Source organism: Astatotilapia calliptera, chromosome 20 (assembly GCF_964374335.1).
Source record: "Astatotilapia calliptera chromosome 20, fAstCal68.1, whole genome shotgun sequence".
NCBI lineage: Eukaryota > Metazoa > Chordata > Actinopteri > Cichliformes > Cichlidae > Astatotilapia > Astatotilapia calliptera.
The window spans coordinates 32,784,375-32,806,036 of NC_137441.1; the positions used below are offsets into that span (position 1 = coordinate 32,784,375).

Sequence of the window (21,662 nt, forward strand, 5' to 3'; positions counted from 1 at the left end):
TTCAGTACCTGAGGCCTGATGAGCGTTGACCAAATTATGCCCAGACAGATCCACAGAGGCGTGATGGACAGGGTTGATGAAGTTGGGCTGCACCATGGCATTGTTGGCATGCTCCATGGGACTGGCTGTGTGGATTACATTAACCTAGAGAGAAATAAAGACCACACTTGAAGTGAGGGCGCACAAGTATGTGGATAACACCAGGACAGGCTGGTCACGGTTCAGTGTGCACGTGACAAACGCTCAGACGTACCTCGACCTTAAAGTCGTTGCTGATGTAGCGACCATTGAGTTCAGAGCAGACCAGTTTAAATTTCCTGTCAAAGAGAGCCTCGGTGTGCCAGTTCTTGTAACGGATAAGGTGCAGGACCTGCTCGTAGTTGGCCATGGTGTTCACACCTGGACCACAGAGAGGGGGGGGAAGTGTTAATGACACTAAGTCATTTTTCCTTCTTTAATCTCACAGAACTATTAGAGGTTTTGCAGAAACCAGGGCTATATGCTAGTTAAGGCTTCCTAGCCGAGCACGGTGGTCTGTACCGGTGATGACGAGCCCCACGTTGGATGAGCTCATCTCTAAGCTGCGCTGCTGCAGCTGGGACATGTCCACTTCAAGGCTCTCGTGCTCTCCGTCCAGCTCGTCTCCCACCACAGTCACTTCACACGTGTCCAGGTTGTGCATGATTTCCTCCGACACCACCGTCTCTTGGACTGAAAGAACAAAAGCACAAAAACGATTGAGGAGGAAGATTTGGAGCACTCTTGAAAATCTGAAACAGCACTCCTTCTCTATTTCTTCAAGAACCGGCTGCCCTTTCCAAACAAATAGATACAGATTAAGAACAAGGGAACAAATATTTGTGATTTTATTTCTGTTCAATCAACAAAACAAAGTAATCTAAAGAACTGGAGTAAGAGAGAAAGATCCAGAACTGATGAGACATGCTAAAACGAGTCAACTACTGACATTATAGAATATGCAACGTGCTCTTTAGAAATGCTGGTAAACAGAGAATCCTGGCTCCAACAGTTAGTCCAATAAAACAACTACAGCAGATTTAGCAATGTTATTATACTTGTATATCAGAGAAAGTGATTTTATTATTTAAATCATAATGTTGTAATAGTCGGCATCCTCAGCTTGCTTATGAAACAAATTAATATTTCATGCATCTACTGCCTGTACCATTTGACTCTTCAAAGCTCCATTTTAATGACTCTTAATTATCTACCGTGTCATCTCTTGTTTGCGAGGTGTGTAAGGTGGGGCAGGGTAATGCAGGTGATAGCAGCAGAGCTCTGTAAGCCCTTTTGTCCCTTATGGCCTGCTGCTCACCGCAGGACGTCGTATCTCGTGGTATCTGTGTCAACCTCAGAGCTTGTCTATTGTGTCTCCTCCACTTAACTTATGTGCAAGCTGAACAGATGGCACCCTCCCTCTCGCTGTTTTTCCCAATCCCTTCATCCCCCAAGCGTAATCCTCAACATAGACTGCTACTGTAGTTCTGCACAGACGTCTGTACTGTACACACCCTGTAACTGCAGAATCATTCACTGTCAAAGGTGCAGACAGGTGAGGGTTTAAAGGGAAATCAAACCAGTGAGTGTGTGCGCTCTATTTTTGTTGAGGGGACGACATAGTATGTGCACGGGCCTATGTGTGCAAACGGAAGACCAGCTGCTTTCTTAACAAGCACCTAAAGCTCAGGAGGTACAATGAGAAGGTTGGTGGTTCGATTCCCAGCTCCTCCAGTCCGGATGTGCCTTAAATCACTCCAACACATCATCACTCCGTAATGCCATCAAGGCAATAATTACTATTACATATGCAGCCATGTTTAAATGGACAGGTTCAGGTTAGCTCCTGTGTATATGCTAAATCCTATTAGCATGATAGGAAGTTGCTTCAGAGTCCAGTGTGCACATCTCTTACCTGTAGGGTCATCGTCAGCTCCCTCTGCAGCTTCAGACTCCGTGTCGGCCTCCACTTCACGGGTGATGGTGCTCACAATGCGTAGCTCGGGGAACAGCGTCACTCCTTCCTGGCTCTCAAATTCAGCTGCACTGCGGGCAAAGTGGTCAATGCCGCTCAGGCTGATCTTGGGTTCTTCTGGTTGCAGCACCATCACGTAACCTTCAGCATCTGGCACCGTTACGCAGGACTCCTCGTTAAAGCATCTGTGAAATAGACGATTTTAAATGCTCAGAAATGTGATTTTCCTTCTGTCTTTTTTTTTTTTTTTTAAATCACGTTGCTGCTTCTCCCTATAGAAGAAAAGTGGCATGCTGAATAGTTGGGAAGGTATGTGAACAAATTTGAGCCAACAACAGTGTGCGGCATAAAAGACAAAGGCCTTTATTTGTGCTTGTGTAGAAGCCTAAAGCTCACCTATCTGTACAAATGGCAAAATAAAATTGTTTCATCAGTTCTTGTGGGTATTTGTGTATTTTTATGCATCAAGCTGTTTGATGTGTAACAAATAAAGAACACATTCTTTCTTTTCACTGACATTAAATGTCACTTTGACTGCAACAACATATAAAAAGCTAATTTCAAATGTTCCTCATCAATTATAAAAATTTAACTGCCATCACAAGAAAAAATAAAAACAATTTAGTCTGATTACTCAGTCCACATCATAAAGCTGGGAGCTGATGCACATTTGTGCATGTGCAAATAAGAACAAATACTAAACGACTTCACCAACTGGAACAAATCTCACACTAGGCTCAGAACAACCACGAGAGCTTTGATATATTCATTTCATACTCGTGTATAAATCAGTAAAACTACTGCTGTTCTTACTGACTTTCCAGTGCTGCAGACATCAAAGAGAATAGAAAAGAAAGGAGAGGGAAAAAATGGATACTGCTCTTCAGTCTGTCATTCTCAAGCAGCAAAACACATTGTGTTTATTCTCTTTGTTATGGGCATCAGGTAAAACTCTTGACCTCCATTTTACCTCAATAAACCATCCTCACATTTTAAGCAGCAGCAGAGAAGCTTTCTGAATGTCTATGAGGCAGAAAGGACCTGCTTTATAAACAACACAGGGCTGCTGCTGCCGGCCAACAGATGAAGTGACAAGACACAGGCCAGGCTGCGAAAACAATAAGTGCTTCTGGCTTCTTCTTCTTCTTCTACTTACTTTACTGTGGTTGAGATACGCAGGTGCCTGATTCCAGGGGTTGGGAACTGGCGGGAGTTTAAGTAGGAGATGTGCTGCATGACCTTGTCAAAGGCATCGATGTCGTCACCTTCCACAGTCAGAGAGGACTGGTTGGGGTTGAATTCCACCTGAGAGAAGAAAACAAGGTGAGGGATTTGTGAATAACATGACCTGTGACTGATGCTGAGCTAACAAACATAAACAATCCTTTCCAGCATCAGTCCTGGAGAACCACTTAAAGTAATTCATTCAGCAAAAATGCAACTTTTGAGGTAAATATTCTCCAAAAGTTGCAGGTTTAAAATTAAAAATTGTTTGTTTTTTTTTTATTTGGTTGGATGTTACGAACCACAGTTCATTACTTGAGCGAGCTGTCAAATGATATAAAAAAGATTCACTTCACAAACTCAAAGCTTTCTTTGCCTCCTCACCTTGATAGCTGAAGCTACCTCCTCAGGCAGCTGCACGTCCAGTCCTTCTTTGCACGTGTACAAACAGTCGATCACCTTCTTGTTCTCCAGCTTGCCGGTGCGGATAATCAGCCCCGCTAGGTTACCGCGGAAAAACTGCGCCATTCGAGCATTTCCACCTGGTTTCCAAGACAACACATAGAAGTTATTTAGGGGGTAGATTTCACAGGCTTCACCTTTTCTGAGCTGGAGCTTCAAGCATGCTGTCGCACTGTACAAAGCTGGCGTGAATGGAGTTCATGCAAGTTAGTATGTGTGCCCTTCAAAAGGCCCGAAGCCCAAAGAGCAAGACAGGCAAATGATTGATGACCTTATGCACGCCAGCGGCAGCATGCAACGCTTGCATTAAAAGGGTGAACGGCTTACTGTGGGAAAAGAAATGACACCAACAGGGAAAAAAAAAAGAAACTCAAAGGGATTGCGTAAGATAATGATGAATTAATCCTCTTTAGTCACCTCATTTTCACAAAATAACAGAGCCATCTTGAGGGCCGCAAAATGCTCATGATCTGAAATTTGGAGTTGACATTTCGAGAGAGGTACGCCACTCCTGTCTTCCAGCTACATCATAATGAGCATTAGTCTGCACCACTGCGGAGTCAGCGACAAACTACATCTCAAGGTCGCGTATTCATCCACTGATGTGTGTGCGCGCGCTTCTGCTGCAGGTTTGTTATGTGATACAGAGGAGTTACTGCTTCCAGCCTCAAGGTCAAGCTCTGAAAGAAAAGCCAGCATGGCTAAAAGGCTGCAGCTGGATCGGACTCTTGACTCGTTATAGATTTATTTGCGATCTGCTGGTGTATCAAATGCTGGGGGAAAAAATAAACAAATAAGGGGAAAATGAGGAAAAAACCCAACTGCATAGCTTTTGCAGTTAGAAGAGAAAATAAAATACATGGGAGTCAGGCGCCACTGAACATCAATACTGCAACAAAACAAATTATTTTTGCATCTAGAATGGGTAGGAATCATTCTAGTCTTAATGGAATGAGGATGCAATTAGCATGGTGGGACATTGTGGACACATGGACATATCTGAGTAGTAAGGGAAAGACGTGAGCAACCTGAACTGGGCTCAGAGACTGTCTCAGTGTCATTGTCATGTCCTGAGTTTTCTGTAAAGGACAGAAACAAGAGAGCAGGAAGAGACAGGGAGGAAGGTTGAGGATCTGGAGGAGAGATTCAGATGCTACATACGAGGTCACGTCATTAATATTACAAAGAGTTAATACGCCATTGGCTGAATATAAAGTAACAGTTTATACAAGGTAGTTTATGTCATCTAGCATGAACACAGTTTTAACTCTTTCTAATAGAGTATCAAACACACAAAAGAAGAACTTGTGTTTCAATACAATGCATATAAATGATATAAATGTCAAAAAAGAGAGCTCTCCAAAAATCAGTTACACTGTTTACCTTGCCAGCAGGCACCAATCGTGAGCTGAGTTTCTATCTTGGAGGCGTGCAGTGGGTAGTCCTCTGTAACCAGGAAGGGCTCAAAGGTAGTCCCATCCACAAATACAGAAACAGTGGGGAACTCCACATTAAGCACATAGTGATGCCACTCTTTGTCACACACCTGGAAAGATGACAGCAGGACGAGTGAAAACCTGAAATCTAGACTCTGCAGTACACTGAAACCTGGTTTTTATTATTATTTTTAACTTTATGTGCCGCCTCATGCTGTGCACTGGCACAAAGTTGAGTTTTGGAAGCAGCAGACCTGGTCGAGCTTCCAGTGAAACTCTGCGGGTTTATAGTTCTCTGCCTCAGATGGCTCCTGGCGTAGGAGAAAGATCAGCCTGCAGTTGTGGACGTAGAGCGAGTAATGGTGTCTGTTCATCTCTGCAGAGAAGAAAACGACAGAAGAGATCAGGATGAGAAACTGTAACTCTAAAATATTCAACAATTTCCCTTGTGGGATAAATTAAATATCTGACTATCCATGGAAATGTGTAGCAATGTATTTGTGGAAAATATCACAATCTTCTTAAGAAACCATAACAAATGTGTTTTCGTGATGATTCTCCAGGTAAAACTGAACTCTTGTGCTCCAGCTCAGTGTCGAAATCTGTAATCTGTCAGAACACTAAGTGTTGAGAAGGTGTGGACTGAATACAGGCCCTTTTAGCAGCCTCTCTCTATTAAAAAAAATCGCTATGTGGCTGTAATATGCACAGTGTGGTTTAGCAACGCCTTACTGGAATTAGCAAAACCTCAGGAGAAAACAGAAAACAATGCCTGGATGGGATTTTACAGACTGACGCAATACCTGTGAACATTTAGCATTAATGGTGCCCTCATATGTATGTATGTAGCCATACATCTAAAACATAAGTACAATGAGTGTGCTGATAGAAATGGATGGTCCTTAAATACCCTGATTCATGGATACATAGATTATGCTTTTTTTTTTTGCGTCTTCACAATCACTCTTAAAACGCTGAACTATTTGCCCACATAGTCTCTCACAGAGTGGGCATCCTCTCCTTGTATCTGATTCTGAAAGATTTAACCTTTATGGGAAGGTTGTTGTTTTTGGTAACCAATTAACACTTATTAATACACCATCAAACTGACACAAAGGTGGTTGTAGCTAAGGAGGCAGACCAGGTCATCTACTAATCAGAAGTTAGGTGGTTCAGTCCCTCACTGCTCTGCATGCCAAAGTATCCTTGGGCAAGATACTGAACCGTAGGTTGTTCCTAATATATTGATTGTAGTGTGCGCGTTAGATGCAAGTGCTTGCATGAATGCAGTTGTGAATGGTCTACGTTAGAAAAAGTGCCCATGCAGAGTAGAAAAACACCATATAAGAAACAGTCAATTTATCATTAACATGAAGCAAATAAAAATTTTAAAATATGGTTTAAATGATGAAAATACATTTCAGTTTTACGTGGTTCTGTAAAGCTAAAGCAAAATGAGATTCGTCTTTCTGTTCCAGACTCTGCTGAACAAAGGTCACAAATGACCCATGATCTCATGGGTATGGGAGCTTCCTGTCCAGGCCACAGCCCTGATGTAATCCTCCTTATATAAGCAGCTGGGCCGAAGCTGATGAACTGGCTCCCCGTCACTGGCCACGGCAGAGACTTTACAGTCCGTAAGATCAAGGAGCTTGTGACCATGGAGAAAATTTACAACTACTGTCAAAATGGAAAGGTCAGCAAGCGCTCAGCGGGATGTGAGAAAGAAATTAAAAAGGAATCACGTTTCCATGTGTTAGACCACCAGCTGAGCACAAACACTGATTATAGCCTGAAGTTTCAATGGTAGGGTTTTTTTGTTGTTGTGTTTTTTTTTTTAATCAGAGGATCTCTTCAGACACCATATGTGCACCAATAATCAGTATCCGCCAGATATTTTAACAGTACAGTTTTGAGATTAATGAGTCCATGTGCCATGCTTATTATATGTATGAAACAAGACGCTCTGTCCTACAGAACTCTTCAAACCTTCTGTTCCAAGATTTTTATTAATATTTCATGCCAGCATTACAGTATTATTTAATCTTATCATGCCACTGGCGAATGGATGCACTTTATTACATTAGGAAAGGTGAAAATTGGGTAGTGCATGTCATTTATATGCTAAAAACAAGGCATTTTTGCCTTTTGATAGGTGGTTTATATATAATGGTCTAGCATATATAATTAAACTTTTGTGGCTATTAGCATGATTTTACTGGAATTACAGCAATAGGGACATCAAGGTGGCACTGTAGCCTTACAGCAAGAAGGCTCAATTCCACTGTGTGGAGTTTGCATGGGTTTTCTCCGGGTACACTGGCTTTCTCCCACAGTCATGCAGTTAGCGGGGTTAGGTTAATTGTTGAATCTAAATTGCCCATAGGTGTGAATGTGAATGAGAATGATTGAGTGTCTCTATGTGTCCAGAGTACATCCTGGACAGACTGGCAACCTTTCCAGGGTGTATCTTATTATAAAGCTAAATCTTCAATTAAAGTGGACTGACAGGAAGATTTAATCTATACAGTGAGTCAGTTATCTTTTTCCCCCCTTTTTAACAGTTGAATAATAGTTGGAGCCTTTAAATACGCATGTTTATTTTATTCACAATAAGCTGTGACTCCTACCCGTTTTGTCAGAGTTGCAGAGGATTGTCTCCTTCTCGTGGGCCCCAGGGCCGTGTCTCATCCACACAGAAATGGTGAAGGGGTCCTTCAGGCTGGTGCTCACCATACCATTAGGAACCTTGATGGCCTGGGTGCCATTAAATTCAAACACCTGATCGCTGTCGTGGCCGTTATCGGTTGGCAGCCCTACGGTCCAGTTAGCAGAGCTGCTGGGAGCAGGAAGGAGCTCCACAGTGCCGGAGCTGGCTCCTAATAAAGAAAGATGGTATACTTACTTGTATGTGGCTCACAGAGTTATAAAACAACTACTGACAAGGACCATTTCCAGTTCCTTACCACACAACTTATGCAGAGACTTCTCAGAGTAGGTGTCACGATCACAGCCCTTTCCAATATGGTTGGTTTCCAGTTCAATACTGGCCCGGATGGACGTGATTGGCTCATCACAGGTCTCCAAGTGCATGCTGGGGAAGAGGGCCAAACTACCAGTGCCAGGCTCGTATTCAATCCTCTTATTGAAGCCTGAAAAAGAAGCAGAGAGAGTAAAAAGCATTAAAAGATGTTATTTAATTAAAAGCCTTTTTAATACTAATCACTCATTAAGAAGTATTCCTCTTCTTTTGAGCTTGAATGAGGCCTTATAGTTTAAAGGAGTTCAATTATCCTTCTCAGCCTGTTTGGACTGCGTCAGTGATCATTTACATTCAACACAAAAGACACAACTTAACAGTGATGGCTGGCGAGCTACAACAAAGGAGGAGAGCTTTCATACCTTGCCAGCTGGGCTTGCAGGTGGGCTTGACGCTGATCTTCACCAGCACGTCCTCAGAGGCTCGGTTCTTTCCGCAGTCGTAGGCGGTCACGGTCAGTTTATACATGCGCTCTTTGCCATAGCTCAGTTTTTCTGTGTTCTTGATAAAGCCTGAACAGAGCAGGTGGGGGGGAAAATGTAATTTTAATAGAAGGACCATTCTTTAACTTCAAAGCTGTGGCTGTGCTAAAATTGGCAGAGGTATCGGTAGGTGTAGAAATCCTCAAAGCACTAAAACATTAAGCGTTTCAAACAGAATTATAGAGTAAAGACTATTTAAAAAACAAAACAAAAGGGATTTATCGACAAGCCAAACAAACTGATGGACCACTCTTAGGATTCATAACATTTTGAATTGAGACGCTGTACTGAGAGTTATTTTCAAAGCTTTTGTGTATGCAGAGTCTCACAATTAAAGTGAAATTAAAGTGTCACATGACCGGTTCTCACTGATCTCCTCATATTATCACCCATCCTTATTTATTTTTTTAGTTAGGCATTATAATCGTCAGAGTTTGAAAACTGGGTCTTGACTTTTTCTATTTATTTTTTGTTAAAGATAAAAAGAAATCCTCTTAAAATCCGGCACTAATCACTGACCAGCTCGGTGACGTTCAAAGAACGCCGTCATTGTCTTGCAAACCGACAAGTTTGTGCTGAATTTTGAATGACGGCCCTGCAGCATCATCATTTAAACTAATCAACAGGCACTGTGAAGCGTGTCATTGTCACTCATGAGTCTTGGGCGTGGGCTGCGGCTTTTTTCCAGTGGGCACAAAGACAAAGGCGCTATGTGAACATCCGTACCATCCTTGTCGATGGTGAAGGGCACATCAGGGGTCACAATCTCGTAGTTGCAGATTTGGCTAAACTGGAACGAGCAGTCGGCATCCACCGCCTCCACCTTCAGGATGCTGTCGTACTTCTTTCCCTCGATGACGGTGGCTTTGTAGGACTTCTCCTTGAACACTGGTGAATACTCGTTGATGTCGTTCACCTGGATGTGGACAGTGGCCCTGATAGAGAGATATTCAAGTTAGGACACTTTATCAGTTGGATAGTCGATGGTTTATTTATTTATGTTATTTTATTATGAAAATGAGACCTTACATGATCATCCTCATTCATGGATAACTAAGACTGATCTCAAATCCTGGAGTGGTTAAAATAAAATAAATTCTTGACTTTAAGCCCTGGCCTGGCTTTTGCTTGATTACTGCAGATGGAAAGAATAATCTTCTTGTGTTGAGTCGACTCTATTTGTAATCATTACTTCATCACTACTGATCTTTTTTGTTTTTTTGAAAAGGTGCAGCTTAATTTTCTGTTGACAGACAAATCAAATAACCATCTAATCATGACCCTTATTCCATTCATTCAAGATTGGAAATCCTCACAATCCAGATGTGCATTCATGTCACCAAATGTTCATGGATAATTACACGGCTCATTCGGGAAAGGATTCCCTTGACAGTTCCCACAATCAGCATAAAGACTTAACAAAACGCAGCTTTTGATTTTACGCCAAAACCACATATTTATATTTGCACACTTGTGTGCTTGCTCTGCTTTGCTTTCATAACCCATTCGTCAGGGCAAATGCATCAGATTTGATGATGCATTTGAACCACAATCAGGATTTTTTTACTTAGGAGACCTAAAATGATTTTTCTTTTTGTATTCCTTTATAGTAGCGTATGAACAAGTGATCACTGTGAGCCAAAATCTGAGGCTTCCCACTGCTCTGTCATATTTTTTTTAGATAGTTAAAAACATTTTATCTCAAAGAAAATGTGCTCAAAGATAATTGTGCAACACTTTTAGTGCAGGGGTTAACTCACTTATGAGACTTCTTCATGTTGGCACCATCAGGACCCTCTCCACAGTCGTAGGCTTGGATGGTGAAGGTGTGCTCCTTCTGCAGCTCACAGTCCAGCTTGTCCTTTGCCCTGATAACCCCCTCTCCAGTGGACTTGTCCAGGACCACTGCCTCAAAAGGGACATTCTGCCCGTGGATCCTGAAGCCGCAAATCTCACCTGAACATGTTAAGAGCCAAAACAGAGCTTGCTCAGAATAACTGGTGACCGCTGTGAAATTTAAACGTCTAATGAAGCGATTAAGCAATTATATTAACCACAAAACAAATTAATTAAACGCCTCAAAAATAAACAAAATCAAATCAAAGTCAGCCACAGGTTTTGGGAGCCAGGGACTTGTAGATTGAGGTGCGTGGGGTCTGTGGAGGAAGCCCGTGTGGGTGAGTAGTTTGGGGGTGGGTGACATTACGTATCAGTACAGAGAGTGTATTTTCCAAGCCACTTGAAAACATTGCATCCAGTCATGCAGGCAGAAACTGAAAAAATGTGGACAGGCATTTCACAGGAGTACTTAAGATATTAAAAAAGTAAGTCATGAAACAAAGTTTAAAAGTAAGCATATAGAGCACAGTATATTTGTTGAGAATAAAAAAAACAAAAACGTTACATCCTATCTCATGAGACAAACAATATATAACACAAATTATAGGAACAAAAATTGAAATCCTTAACAATAGAGACCATTGAGATTCAGCCATCCTGGCTTAAATGTCTGCAAAAGAAAAGAAAAGGGGGAAAAAAAGCCCAGACAACGCTTAATATTTTGGCACAATTTGAGAAAAGTCTTCCTGTGTAATTTTGCCTCTGACCCAAAACTACTGCAAAATGAACTGAAAAGAAAACCATGAAATCATAGAGAACTAAACCAGTACAAAAACAGTTTTCAAACAAAAACAAAAGTACTGGATGAGAACTGGGGTTAGAAATATCAACTTGCTTGACATCCACATCAAATGACAACTGCAGCCATGCTAATGGTAGAGGTTAGTGGTGGAGAATTAGAAATCAAGAGATCCACTGAGGCAAAGATGCGATAACAGAAACTTTGCAGCAGAGAGAGTTTGCATTAGTTAACAATCTCAGCAATCTCACGTGAAGACTTAAAATGTCAGAAAGGTTCACAGGAGTCACTGGAATTGTGCAGCTATCACGAGGTCATTAACGGCCACAACCGAGCATGCTCGGTGCCTTTAAGATGGTTACACTTTAAGGTTCAGCTTCTTAAAATACCAATTAGAGTTTCAATTTCTGCTCCAATTGCCGCATGTTAAAGAGGTTATAAAATAATCCTACACAGACTTTTAAATTGGAGTTGTGTAGAAAATTGCTTTAGCCTTCTGCTCCCCCCCCCTTTTCTTTTTTTTTTTCGGGGAATTAAAAGGACCGAATTGGACAAAACGGCAAAGAGACTCAGAACTCCTGTTTTTTGTTGTTGTGTTATTTTAAAGCGGCTTCTGTTTCCTGCTGACAGCTGAAAAACTGTTAGGGTCTGCAAACTGCAATGGATGTCTCATGCACAGATATTTCTAAGAACAGTCAGCCCCCACATCACACTTTTCATCCAGCTGTTGGAACGGCAAAAACTTCAGGGTGAGAAAATAAAACGCAAGGTCAAGAAAACCAAATGGGGAGTTTACAGAGCATGAGCACGAGGAGTTTCTGTGTAAAAGTGTGGATGCTGGTTTTAGCGTTAGTGGGTTAATAGTAACAAGTAAGCACAAGGCAGAAGAAAGAGCCCAAGATCACCTTCTTCAGTGAGGGTCACCTCAAAACTCTCTACAAGGAAGGGAGACAAGATAAACCCAGATCAGTTCAGAGAAGAGTTAGAAGCTGAGAGATAACACACACAGAGGACAGGAAGATAATACACGCTAGCTAAAGGCTTACAATACCTCCCTCAGAGAAACAAAAAACATACTGCGAGTGGGGAATAAGGGCTACACCAGAGTAAACAAGTACTAAACAAGTTAAAAAAGAAAAAGAATATATAATTAGAGGATAGTTTAGACAGTCCGTTTTAGACAAGTGTGGAAAGTCAGTCCCGTCACATTGAAATCATATTTCTCAAAGCGTCACATTTACCATTTTCATTCATTTTTTAATATATTTTATATATTAAACTTTAAGACATGAAGATAAAGTAGCTTAGGAAAAACAAAACGACAACTTCTTTTGTTGCTTAGCTGACGTTTTCAATCTCTTTAACAGGTGAGCTGGGCCTTTGTTTGTACCTACTGAACAATTAGAAATGGATTTCACATTAGCCAGTGCAAGCTGGTATAGTGGATGGATGGAGGTGCTGCTAAAGTCTGACATGCAGTCGGCACTGTGGCTGCTGAGTTTAACACGCTTCTAACGACCAGCTCACATCAGGAGTTTAGGATTTCCTTAGCTTTTCATTTATCTCACAGGCCTCTCAGTTCGGATCAGGTCAGCAATCACAAGGATAGTTAAACATTTATCCTCAGCCTGCCTAGTACTAATTAAATACAGTGAGTAATGTTCTCAATACATTCACACACTCACAAAAGGTTAATATCTTAACCCATTTTCCAGGAGCTGTGTGGCAGAAACAAGATTCTTCCTCCTTTCGCCTTGTCTATTACTTCTCAGGGAATGAAATAACCAGATCTGGTGGGTGGGCCATTCTTGCTTTGTGTTTCACACTTGTGTTACAGCACAGTCATCCATGAGCACTGAGCTTGTGTTCAAAGGCTTTAGTCTCAGCCATTTCAGTTCCAATTACCCTGCCCGTCCCACAGCGAATCAGCCTTACAGACAACTTATATAGCAACTCCTCGTTCGTGGTGAAGCTTCTGTTCCTCAGACTGACTTAAGAACCTGGGATTGGGCTTCTGAATGATCTGCAGGCTGGCTTAAAGTGAACCCTGCTTGCTGGCACAGAAGAACCGACTAAAAAGGAGGCTGCATGACAGAGTAGGTCACCCCTGCTGCCACGTGAAGCCGGACTGCTTGCTCTGTCTCAAAAGAGCAAGTTCACAAGGACACACAGTCCAATCGCAAAAGGCCTGCTCATCAAAAGAGCTGAAACAAACAGGACTCCCCTCCCCAAAGCTCTGCATTCAAAACAATTTTTATGTGAAGGGAGACAAACATCATGCAGAGAGTTGGGCATATTACTCTAATCATGGCTCTCTTGGTGCAGTTGTCCACCTTAAAAAGCTGCCAAGCCAATCAGCTCAGGAGAAATTTCACATAACTTTGTCAAGAAGATTACATTTGGCATGTCCTGTGGCGTGCACGTGGATGCTAAAGCCTCACATTCTAAATCAGGGGGAGTAATCTGTGATTAAAACAGTCATATAAAGCCTGGTGAGAGCACCGAGTGTGAAGAGAGCCGCAGACAAGAGATCACACAACTCATGTGATGTGAGATGGTGGGAAACCATTTCCAGTGCTGTGGTGCTTTGAATCATGGCCAAAGTCAAGCCTGATGTGATTAAAAACCCCAGAGCTAATGCTGCCTTGGTACATAAAGCACACTAATTGTGCCTCTACAGTGGGAGAGAGGGAGGGGGGGAAAAAAACTTGAAAAAAGTTTTTGATCTGAATATCAAAAGGTTCAGCCTGGAGGATATGGTAAGAAACTGTACATCAGTATGGCAGGCAAGTCATAAAAAACTAATGTGCAGAAATGTGTTAGCAGAACTTATTCAAGAGTGAGCTGACAATTAAGACCTGACAGTTACTGTCTTCTTTCTTCACTGCAGACTCACTGCTTTGATTTGTATCCGTGTGCATAGCTAATCTAAGATTACAACCTGTATCACAGAAAGAATTATGAGCAATGTATAATGAGACACCCTGCAGGGAAAGAGACCTCCACACATTAACCATGACATAGATGTAATTTTTTAAAGAATCAAGTGTTAAACAAGCTTTATTCTATTTCATTTATCAAGAAGAATAAGATTTTAGCAAGTGGATGGACTCTTTTTCTTCTTCAAGTCTATAAACTATTCCTGCAGTTTTTCCTGCATCCATAATACTTGATAATGTCACAAAGCTCAAAAGGTACAAACTAATTAGTGGATGTTTTCTGTAATTTGGTGCGAAAAGAAGAATTCTTGTTAAGGAACAGATGCAGCAGCATTAAACGCTCTCTCTCACCTGCGTAGCGTAGAGGAGCATCTTTGTCCAGTGCAATCAGAGGAGGGTCCAGAAGAACTTTGTCGTCATTTTCTGTTACGATCCCATGGTACGTTGTCTCAATCCATGGTTTGTGCTTATTAACTGTCAGAGGGAGAGCGAGACAGAAAATGTAAGAGTATGTAAAAAGTAAAAACACTAAATATCTGTCCACAATCGAGCTGGCAACTTGTTTTTCCTCTCACCAATGCTGAATAACAAACTGACACTGTGTGTGTGTGATCTCATTGCTGGCCTGACTTTTCTTTCCCCTCACCAGTGAAGCTTAAATACATTTTTAATGAGGTTTTGGATGCTTTTAATGGTATTTTTAGAAACTACATTAGAAGCAACACAAAACAAGAAAAGATCACATACAACAGCAACTGGCAACCATGAGCCCTGAAGGAATGAGAACATGCATTGTTTACAGAAGGAAGGAGCAGGTCCAACACTGATGTGCCGCCAAGCATGTGTATCAATACTGGCACATTTTTCAGACAGCATCAGCGAGGAAAAATTAATCTCACAAGCTTCAATTAAAAATAAAAGAATTTTTGGTTCAGGATTTAAAGGGTTAAAACTGATGACAAATGCATAGGAATATCAATAATATCAATATTCATCACTAATAAAAACCCTGTATTGAACATCCTTCTATAGCTTCAGTTTTAAGATGTACAAGTTACAAAGCATGATCCACAGTTTGCATGAGTTAATTTGTCCTGACAGTAGATTCAGGGGTGATAAAGACTTTCAGGCCAGTTTTTGGAGCGGCAGTCGAGCCGTTTACATCACTGCGTGCTCATCGGCCTGAGACGAAGCCCAGCTGCAGACGGGACTCGGCTGTAGCTGCCGGCTGCAGTAAAAAGCTGCAGTGAGTGACATATTTGGGATGGTGCAGAACATGGCGCTGATGCGGGGAGATACAGCTCTCTTACAGCCAATATGCGAGCACTTCAGAATGCGAGGGAGGGCGGTATTCCTGTGCTACTGATCTGCAAAGGTGACGCTGACGCTGGCTGACAGCACGCCGTGGGGGACAGATACGGTCGAAAAGGTAACCAGACGAGGGACAACAACACATAAATACGTCCAAATCGCTCTGACGCTGATTCACTGCATTTTGGAATTGTAGCTTTAGTTCAGGCATAATATCACATTAAGAAAATATTATATAACAGCTCTACTTTTTATACTGTGATGACACAAACAAACAGAGCTTGCCGAAATCCGTTCAGACACGCTGCCTCTACCCCGACCAATCGCAGTTCTTATTCAGATGGTAAATTTGAATAGAAACAATCTAATCCCTGCTAACAATGAAGTGCTGCAATAGCCTAAACAATCAATGGCAGGAAATCATTGATCACAGCATAATTAGGAGGCTCACAAATAGGAAACATTTCCAGTTATATAACAGGTAGGACTGAGAGTGATCTCTTTTAATAATCAATAAGATGAGAAAAACTCCCAGTGTTAATACAGGCACTTTTGGGGGGTTTATTGATAAGAATGCTACAGCTGTTAAAGCACACGTGAAGTGACCTCAGGCTGCTGTTGGATGTAAATAAGCCTTTTCTGTAACATTCAATTTTCTAAGATGAGACAAAAAGCAATAGGGCAGATACAGACTTTCCACAAACAAGTTAAACATCAATTACCTGCTTCATGAGCTTTTTCCACTTTTAATCACAACACTGCAGGGAAACATTGCAGTGCTGAACTGCTTAAATAATAGCCTCTAAAAGCCTGGTTTGCTATTAAAAGGACCATTTTGAGAGTGTCAGACACAAACTGGATTTAAAGAAAAGACAGTGGGAGGGTCCATTATCAATGCTTTGTATCTGTCCACACACACTTTGGCATTTTTCACACAATATAAAAACTTTGGCATAACATCAAACTGTAATTATAATCAAACACTCTTTGCACAGTACTAAACATAACTGGCAGTTACTCAAATACGCTTATAGCTCAGCATGATAATTATTTCATGAGCCATATTCTCCTTTAATCACCTTGTTTAAAAGCTCAAAATTGCATTTTTACATTTCTGGTTGCTTTACATCAATAACAAAGAAAAAAAAATGATAAAAGGTTACATGAACAGAAATCTTAAAATCGACCAATTAATTGCACATGATAATGCTGATCCTATGCACAAAATTCATTAACAAGACAACAAACAGCTTTACGATTAATTACCGGATCTGTGCTTCAAAATGTTCACGGATATTCTCACGAATGTACACATGAATGTGTGTATTGTTAAACTTTTACACTCAATAACTGATAACTAATTGTTCCAGAAACGCTTTTAGTAAGCAAACTGACCCAAAGGATATCCAGACCTTCATAAATGTGTGTCGTTCCACTAAGACTTACACAAAACGCACACATTTTCAGATGTTTTTCCTACCTGACTTTTTACAGTTACATAGCAATTGCAATATGGCATGCAGTGAAATTACTTTACTAATAGGAAGGTGCCTGATGTTCTCCAAGAGAGTCTGGGCTACAATTACATTATGAGCTTTAAATAGTAGCCACAGATGTAAACAGAAAACCCACACAAGCATAAACGCACAATGTAAATGTTTTCAGATGACATTTGGTGACAGCCTGCCAAATCCAATTTCAGTGAAGCAAATGAATTGCATTTGTGTCATTGCATAATTAAGTGTAATTCTCAGTTATTGCACAATCAATGGAAATTAATTACAAGCTACTTGCACGGGATTTGTACGACACACGCATCACCAAGCATTAGCAGTATTACCCAGAAATTAGTTAGATAGCCTTACAGCGAAGGAATTTGGCACAATCTACCAAGCAAGGATTTTCAATCATGACTTACAACAATTATACACTTTATACAGGCTGTGACATTAAATAATCATTATGAAACAGTTGATAACCCGTTAAAAGTGTGTCTGAACCGTACAATATGTAATAACCTCAAGTCTAGTCTTAGCAAGGACAAAAATACTGCACAGCTATGACAACAAACTGAGTTTAAACGTCACTATGTTAACTCAAATTGAGTCTTTAACAATATAAAAAACATTTTATTTGACACAACTTTACACCAGTGCCTTGATTGAAGGCGCTGCTTTGCCTGCCAGTAATTTTTGATTTGATCGAGCCTAACGAATAGTCTTTGCATCTCGTGACCCTGAAGTGAAGTGGATATCTTCAGACAGATTGCCAGAACAGACCAGTACTACAATAATCAGCTCTAGCTTCTTCAGACTCACACTTACTGTGAGCTAGGTCACATGATCACATTTGTTCACGAGTCCTTTATGGCCTTCAGGACTAATACTAAATGGCAAGAGGTCATGCAGTATCCTCCAAGACTCTGAAATGTTTTGTATAAACCTGCAATCTTGCCTGTATTTGTATGGCACTTTACATATCCAGTCATCCACCCATTCACACACTGGTGATGACAAGCTACATTGTAGCCACAGTTGCCCTGGGGCGCACTGACAGAGGCAAGGCTGCCGGACACTGGCGCCACCGGGCCACACTGGCGCCACCGGGCCCTCTGACCACCACCAGTAGGCAACGGGTGAAGTGTCTTGCCCAAGGACACAACGACTGAGACTGTCCAAGCCGGGGCTCGAACCGGCAACCTTCCGATTACAAGGCGAACTCTCAACTCTTGAGCCACGATCGCCCATGAGATGAACCAAACAGGACATCTCTCAGATAGAATAGCAATGAATTGCACTAGTTAAGAGTTATTTGCCCCAATATATTAAACACAATGCCCATTTACTTATCAATGCTAGGTGACAGATACCATTTTTCTACTGGCAACTATTGATCCAGTTGGAGATATATTCACAGAGGTGTATGTGTTTTGTGCATCAGAAGTTCGTGAGGGTGATCTCTGCCTATAATGCTTACTAGGACTAGAAAACCTTGGAAAAACCTGGTAGCTAGTCTAATGGTGGTCAACCCACATCTTTACTGATATATAATGAGGTTTTAAAATTCAACACTGAGGATACAGAGGACGTCCCCGAATGCCGTCTTTGCTCTGTAAAAGAAGGAAATCAGTGAAAAAAGGATGTGCAGAATGGAGCTCAACCCCAAATGATAGCTTCAATGAGCCATTTAAATTATGTATAGCTGTACAGGCTTTTATTCTCAAGGAGACAACCCACTGAGACAGCAAAAATGCCAAGTGGAATGCCTCCATTCCCCTCAAGAAAAAGAAAAGAAAAGAAAAATAGCTAGATGAAGAAAATACTCTCAGACAGACAGGTGTATAGCACGGAACATCTTGCCATGTGACAACGCTACTTCTTTTGGGCAACCTTGAGTCCTGAGATTCCTAAAGATGTTACGTTGATCCGTTTCGCCTGCCCTAATCAAAAAGGTTTTGCTGCCAACAATCTAGGGTGCCAGACACCACAGGACACCTCGAGACGTCCTGTGTGAATACTCTAACTGGCTGGAGTTACTCACAGATATTGTAGCTTATAAATGTGTTTGTCTAATTGTGCAAACCTATTGTGCTATAAGTTTTAGTTTGAAGCATGCTTTTTGTATAACACAAAACTAATGAAAAATAATTAATAGTGATGTATACGCCTGCGAAAAAATGTTAACATGTCTGAGAAAACAGATGGCACACCTTTGACAGATTACCGCTACCGTACTGCTGTCAAAAAACACAGCCCAAATCAAACAGACACTTCCCAGGAAATCAAATCTAAAACATTATTTTATTTAAAGTGGGAAATCTCACATGGATTGCATGAAATTGCCAACAAAGCCTTTTTGACAAGATCGCTTCATCAAGCCTGCAGTGAGTAGTGAGAACATTTGTTGTGCTTTGACAACATTTGACACAGAGGAACATGAGCAAATCTGAATTATTTACTTACTGAATAATAATAATAATAATAATAATAATAATAATAATAATAAGCTGATTATAAGGGGAGAAGATGTGTTTTAAGGGATGGACTGGCTGCTTTTAATAAAAAAAAAAATAAAAAAAAAGGGGGAGACTTTGGGATGAGATTAGAAGTAAGGCCTTTGAAACAAGGCAGCCTGTTAAAGGCCTGCTGCTGCAGCACTGAGGATTTTCAACCTGGACGAGTGCCATTTCTTTAATTTAACTTAATCAGGAAATGAATCCATCTAATGCAGTGCATAGGCCCAACCAGCACAATTATAACCTGCAGACTCAAGTCTTCATACAAATCAAAGCATATAATTCAGTGGAAAGCTGAGTGATTAACATTAAACTGAAACTGGCCTTACTGTGTCTTGTGTTAGCAAAAAACAAATAAAATAAATCAGATTTACACTAGTTATATTAACCACCAACTAATCTTAATTGTATTTTTTAATGCCAAAAATGACCATGTTAAAAATGATAAGCAGCTAATCCTAAAATTTGTTAAACTGAATTTTTATTTGATCATCAAAATCACTGAAAATTAATCAGAATAGTTTTTCACATGTGAAAGAGCAGAAAAGAAAACTGGAGGCCGAAATTGGAGACAGAGAAAGAAAAAGCACTTAAAGAACCGTAATCATAAATATATTCTATGATACCAAAAGTAGTGGATATGCTGCACCTCTCTCCCAAAGAGCCCCTCAGTAATTTTATATTACATTTACAATTGTTTTGCTGCACTGCCGCAAGTGCAAAGAGGAGGTCCACCACAGTTCTAACTGTGTAGTGATACATCTACTCAATACTGTCATATAAATGTAACCAAGTATACGTGAATTATGATGTGATTTTTCTTGAAGTGCTCCAGTGGAACACACCAGAAATCTCGATTGTGCCGCCACTCTGATTTTAGCCGTACATAAACCTGTAATGTCAAACTATCAAACTGAAAAAAAACCCAAAAACCTCCCCATAATTTTAAGCAAAGTCAACAAACTTCAAGCATTTACTGGCTGGTGATTCTATACATGAAGTTTTTAAGTCCTGGTCATAAAATAACTGCCCGCAGGAGCTGCCAAGATGCTCTCTGAGTTAAAAGGCTCAAAAGAGGTCACAGCAACAAGGAACAAAGTAGTTTCACGTTAAATCCATTTTTAACGGGATGCAAAATAAAGCTCTTTTTTTTTTTTTTTTTTTTAAAGTATCTGGCCCCATTATCACTGCGACAGACTGAAAAGAAACACGCTCATTTTTAAGATGCCTAGAGAAATAAACAGTAGGGATGGTGCATCATTAACCACATTTAATGTGTCATTTAAATTCTGTGGTGCAGACTTATCAGGTAAAAGGTGAACAGAAAAGGAAAGCCATTTTTAACCACTGCACACACATGCATATATTTAAAGATTAAGAGAAAAATGGACTAGTTATTCACAATCCTATTTTTAACACAAGCAAGTCTTTGTACTCAGTATAAATGTTATATGCAGAGCTGGGCCATAAATACACAGACATTTGAAACCAATCTTGGCCTTTTGCGGTGTAATAAAGTCTTTTCAGGCAGCATTATCCCCCCGCCAATAACCATGAATACAAATAAGTTCACAAAACACAGAAAGATAGACACGGGAAAAATGAAAATATACAAGAAGCCTCTGAGGGATGAATGTGTCAGAAGCTGGAGACAAACACACATATCGAGATATTATTACTAAATGTGCACAGATGGTGGGCCACTGGATGCACTTCCAGGCCGGCAACCACACAGCGCCATGCAATCCTGTTACACAGCAAATAAGGCCAATGTCATTTAATCCTATAATGGGATGCGTCTATTTCATTCAATGACAAGGTCGTGCAACGAGCGAGATATAAAGACATCAAAGAAACCTGGAGAAAACAAATTCCTGCAAATTCTGATCGTGTACATGTAGAGGTCGGCATGGAGCTACTTTCATCGGGCTCCCTTATTCACAAGGGTGAGGGGGGGCACGACAACAGGTAGAGTCACATGTTTGATTTGGCAGATTTTTAAGCCAGATGCCCTTCTTGATGCAATTCCAAAAGGGACTTGTGTCTCTTCCCAGGATTGAAACCAGCATCTTTCAATTCTTAGATGATTTGTAAACCAATATACTATTTGTACAGAGGTGAC

At 40.8% G+C, this 21,662-nt stretch overlaps 1 protein-coding gene across 4 annotated transcripts in view; it reads right to left on the minus strand.

Moving 5' to 3' along the window:
* The window catches only part of clstn1 (calsyntenin 1), a 37,709-nt gene that overhangs the window by 5,240 nt on the left and 10,807 nt on the right, over nucleotides 1-21,662 (minus strand). Inside the window, exons 2-17 of one of the 4 annotated variants that reach the window (XM_026155316.2) lie at nucleotides 14,566-14,688; nucleotides 12,181-12,210; nucleotides 10,398-10,593; nucleotides 9,364-9,572; nucleotides 8,518-8,667; nucleotides 8,082-8,267; nucleotides 7,746-7,994; nucleotides 5,370-5,491; nucleotides 5,063-5,225; nucleotides 4,708-4,758; nucleotides 3,602-3,759; nucleotides 3,150-3,298; nucleotides 1,934-2,178; nucleotides 541-711; nucleotides 254-399; nucleotides 9-144 (exon numbers count right to left, since the gene is read on the minus strand). In XM_026155316.2, coding sequence (XP_026011101.1) covers nucleotides 9-144; nucleotides 254-399; nucleotides 541-711; nucleotides 1,934-2,178; nucleotides 3,150-3,298; nucleotides 3,602-3,759; nucleotides 4,708-4,758; nucleotides 5,063-5,225; nucleotides 5,370-5,491; nucleotides 7,746-7,994; nucleotides 8,082-8,267; nucleotides 8,518-8,667; nucleotides 9,364-9,572; nucleotides 10,398-10,593; nucleotides 12,181-12,210; nucleotides 14,566-14,688 — 2,484 coding nt within the window. The remainder of the gene's footprint in view (nucleotides 1-8; nucleotides 145-253; nucleotides 400-540; nucleotides 712-1,933; nucleotides 2,179-3,149; nucleotides 3,299-3,601; nucleotides 3,760-4,707; nucleotides 4,759-5,062; nucleotides 5,226-5,369; nucleotides 5,492-7,745; nucleotides 7,995-8,081; nucleotides 8,268-8,517; nucleotides 8,668-9,363; nucleotides 9,573-10,397; nucleotides 10,594-12,180; nucleotides 12,211-14,565; nucleotides 14,689-21,662) is intronic. The other 3 variants (XM_026155317.2, XM_026155318.2, XM_026155319.2) reach the window with 3 other exon arrangements.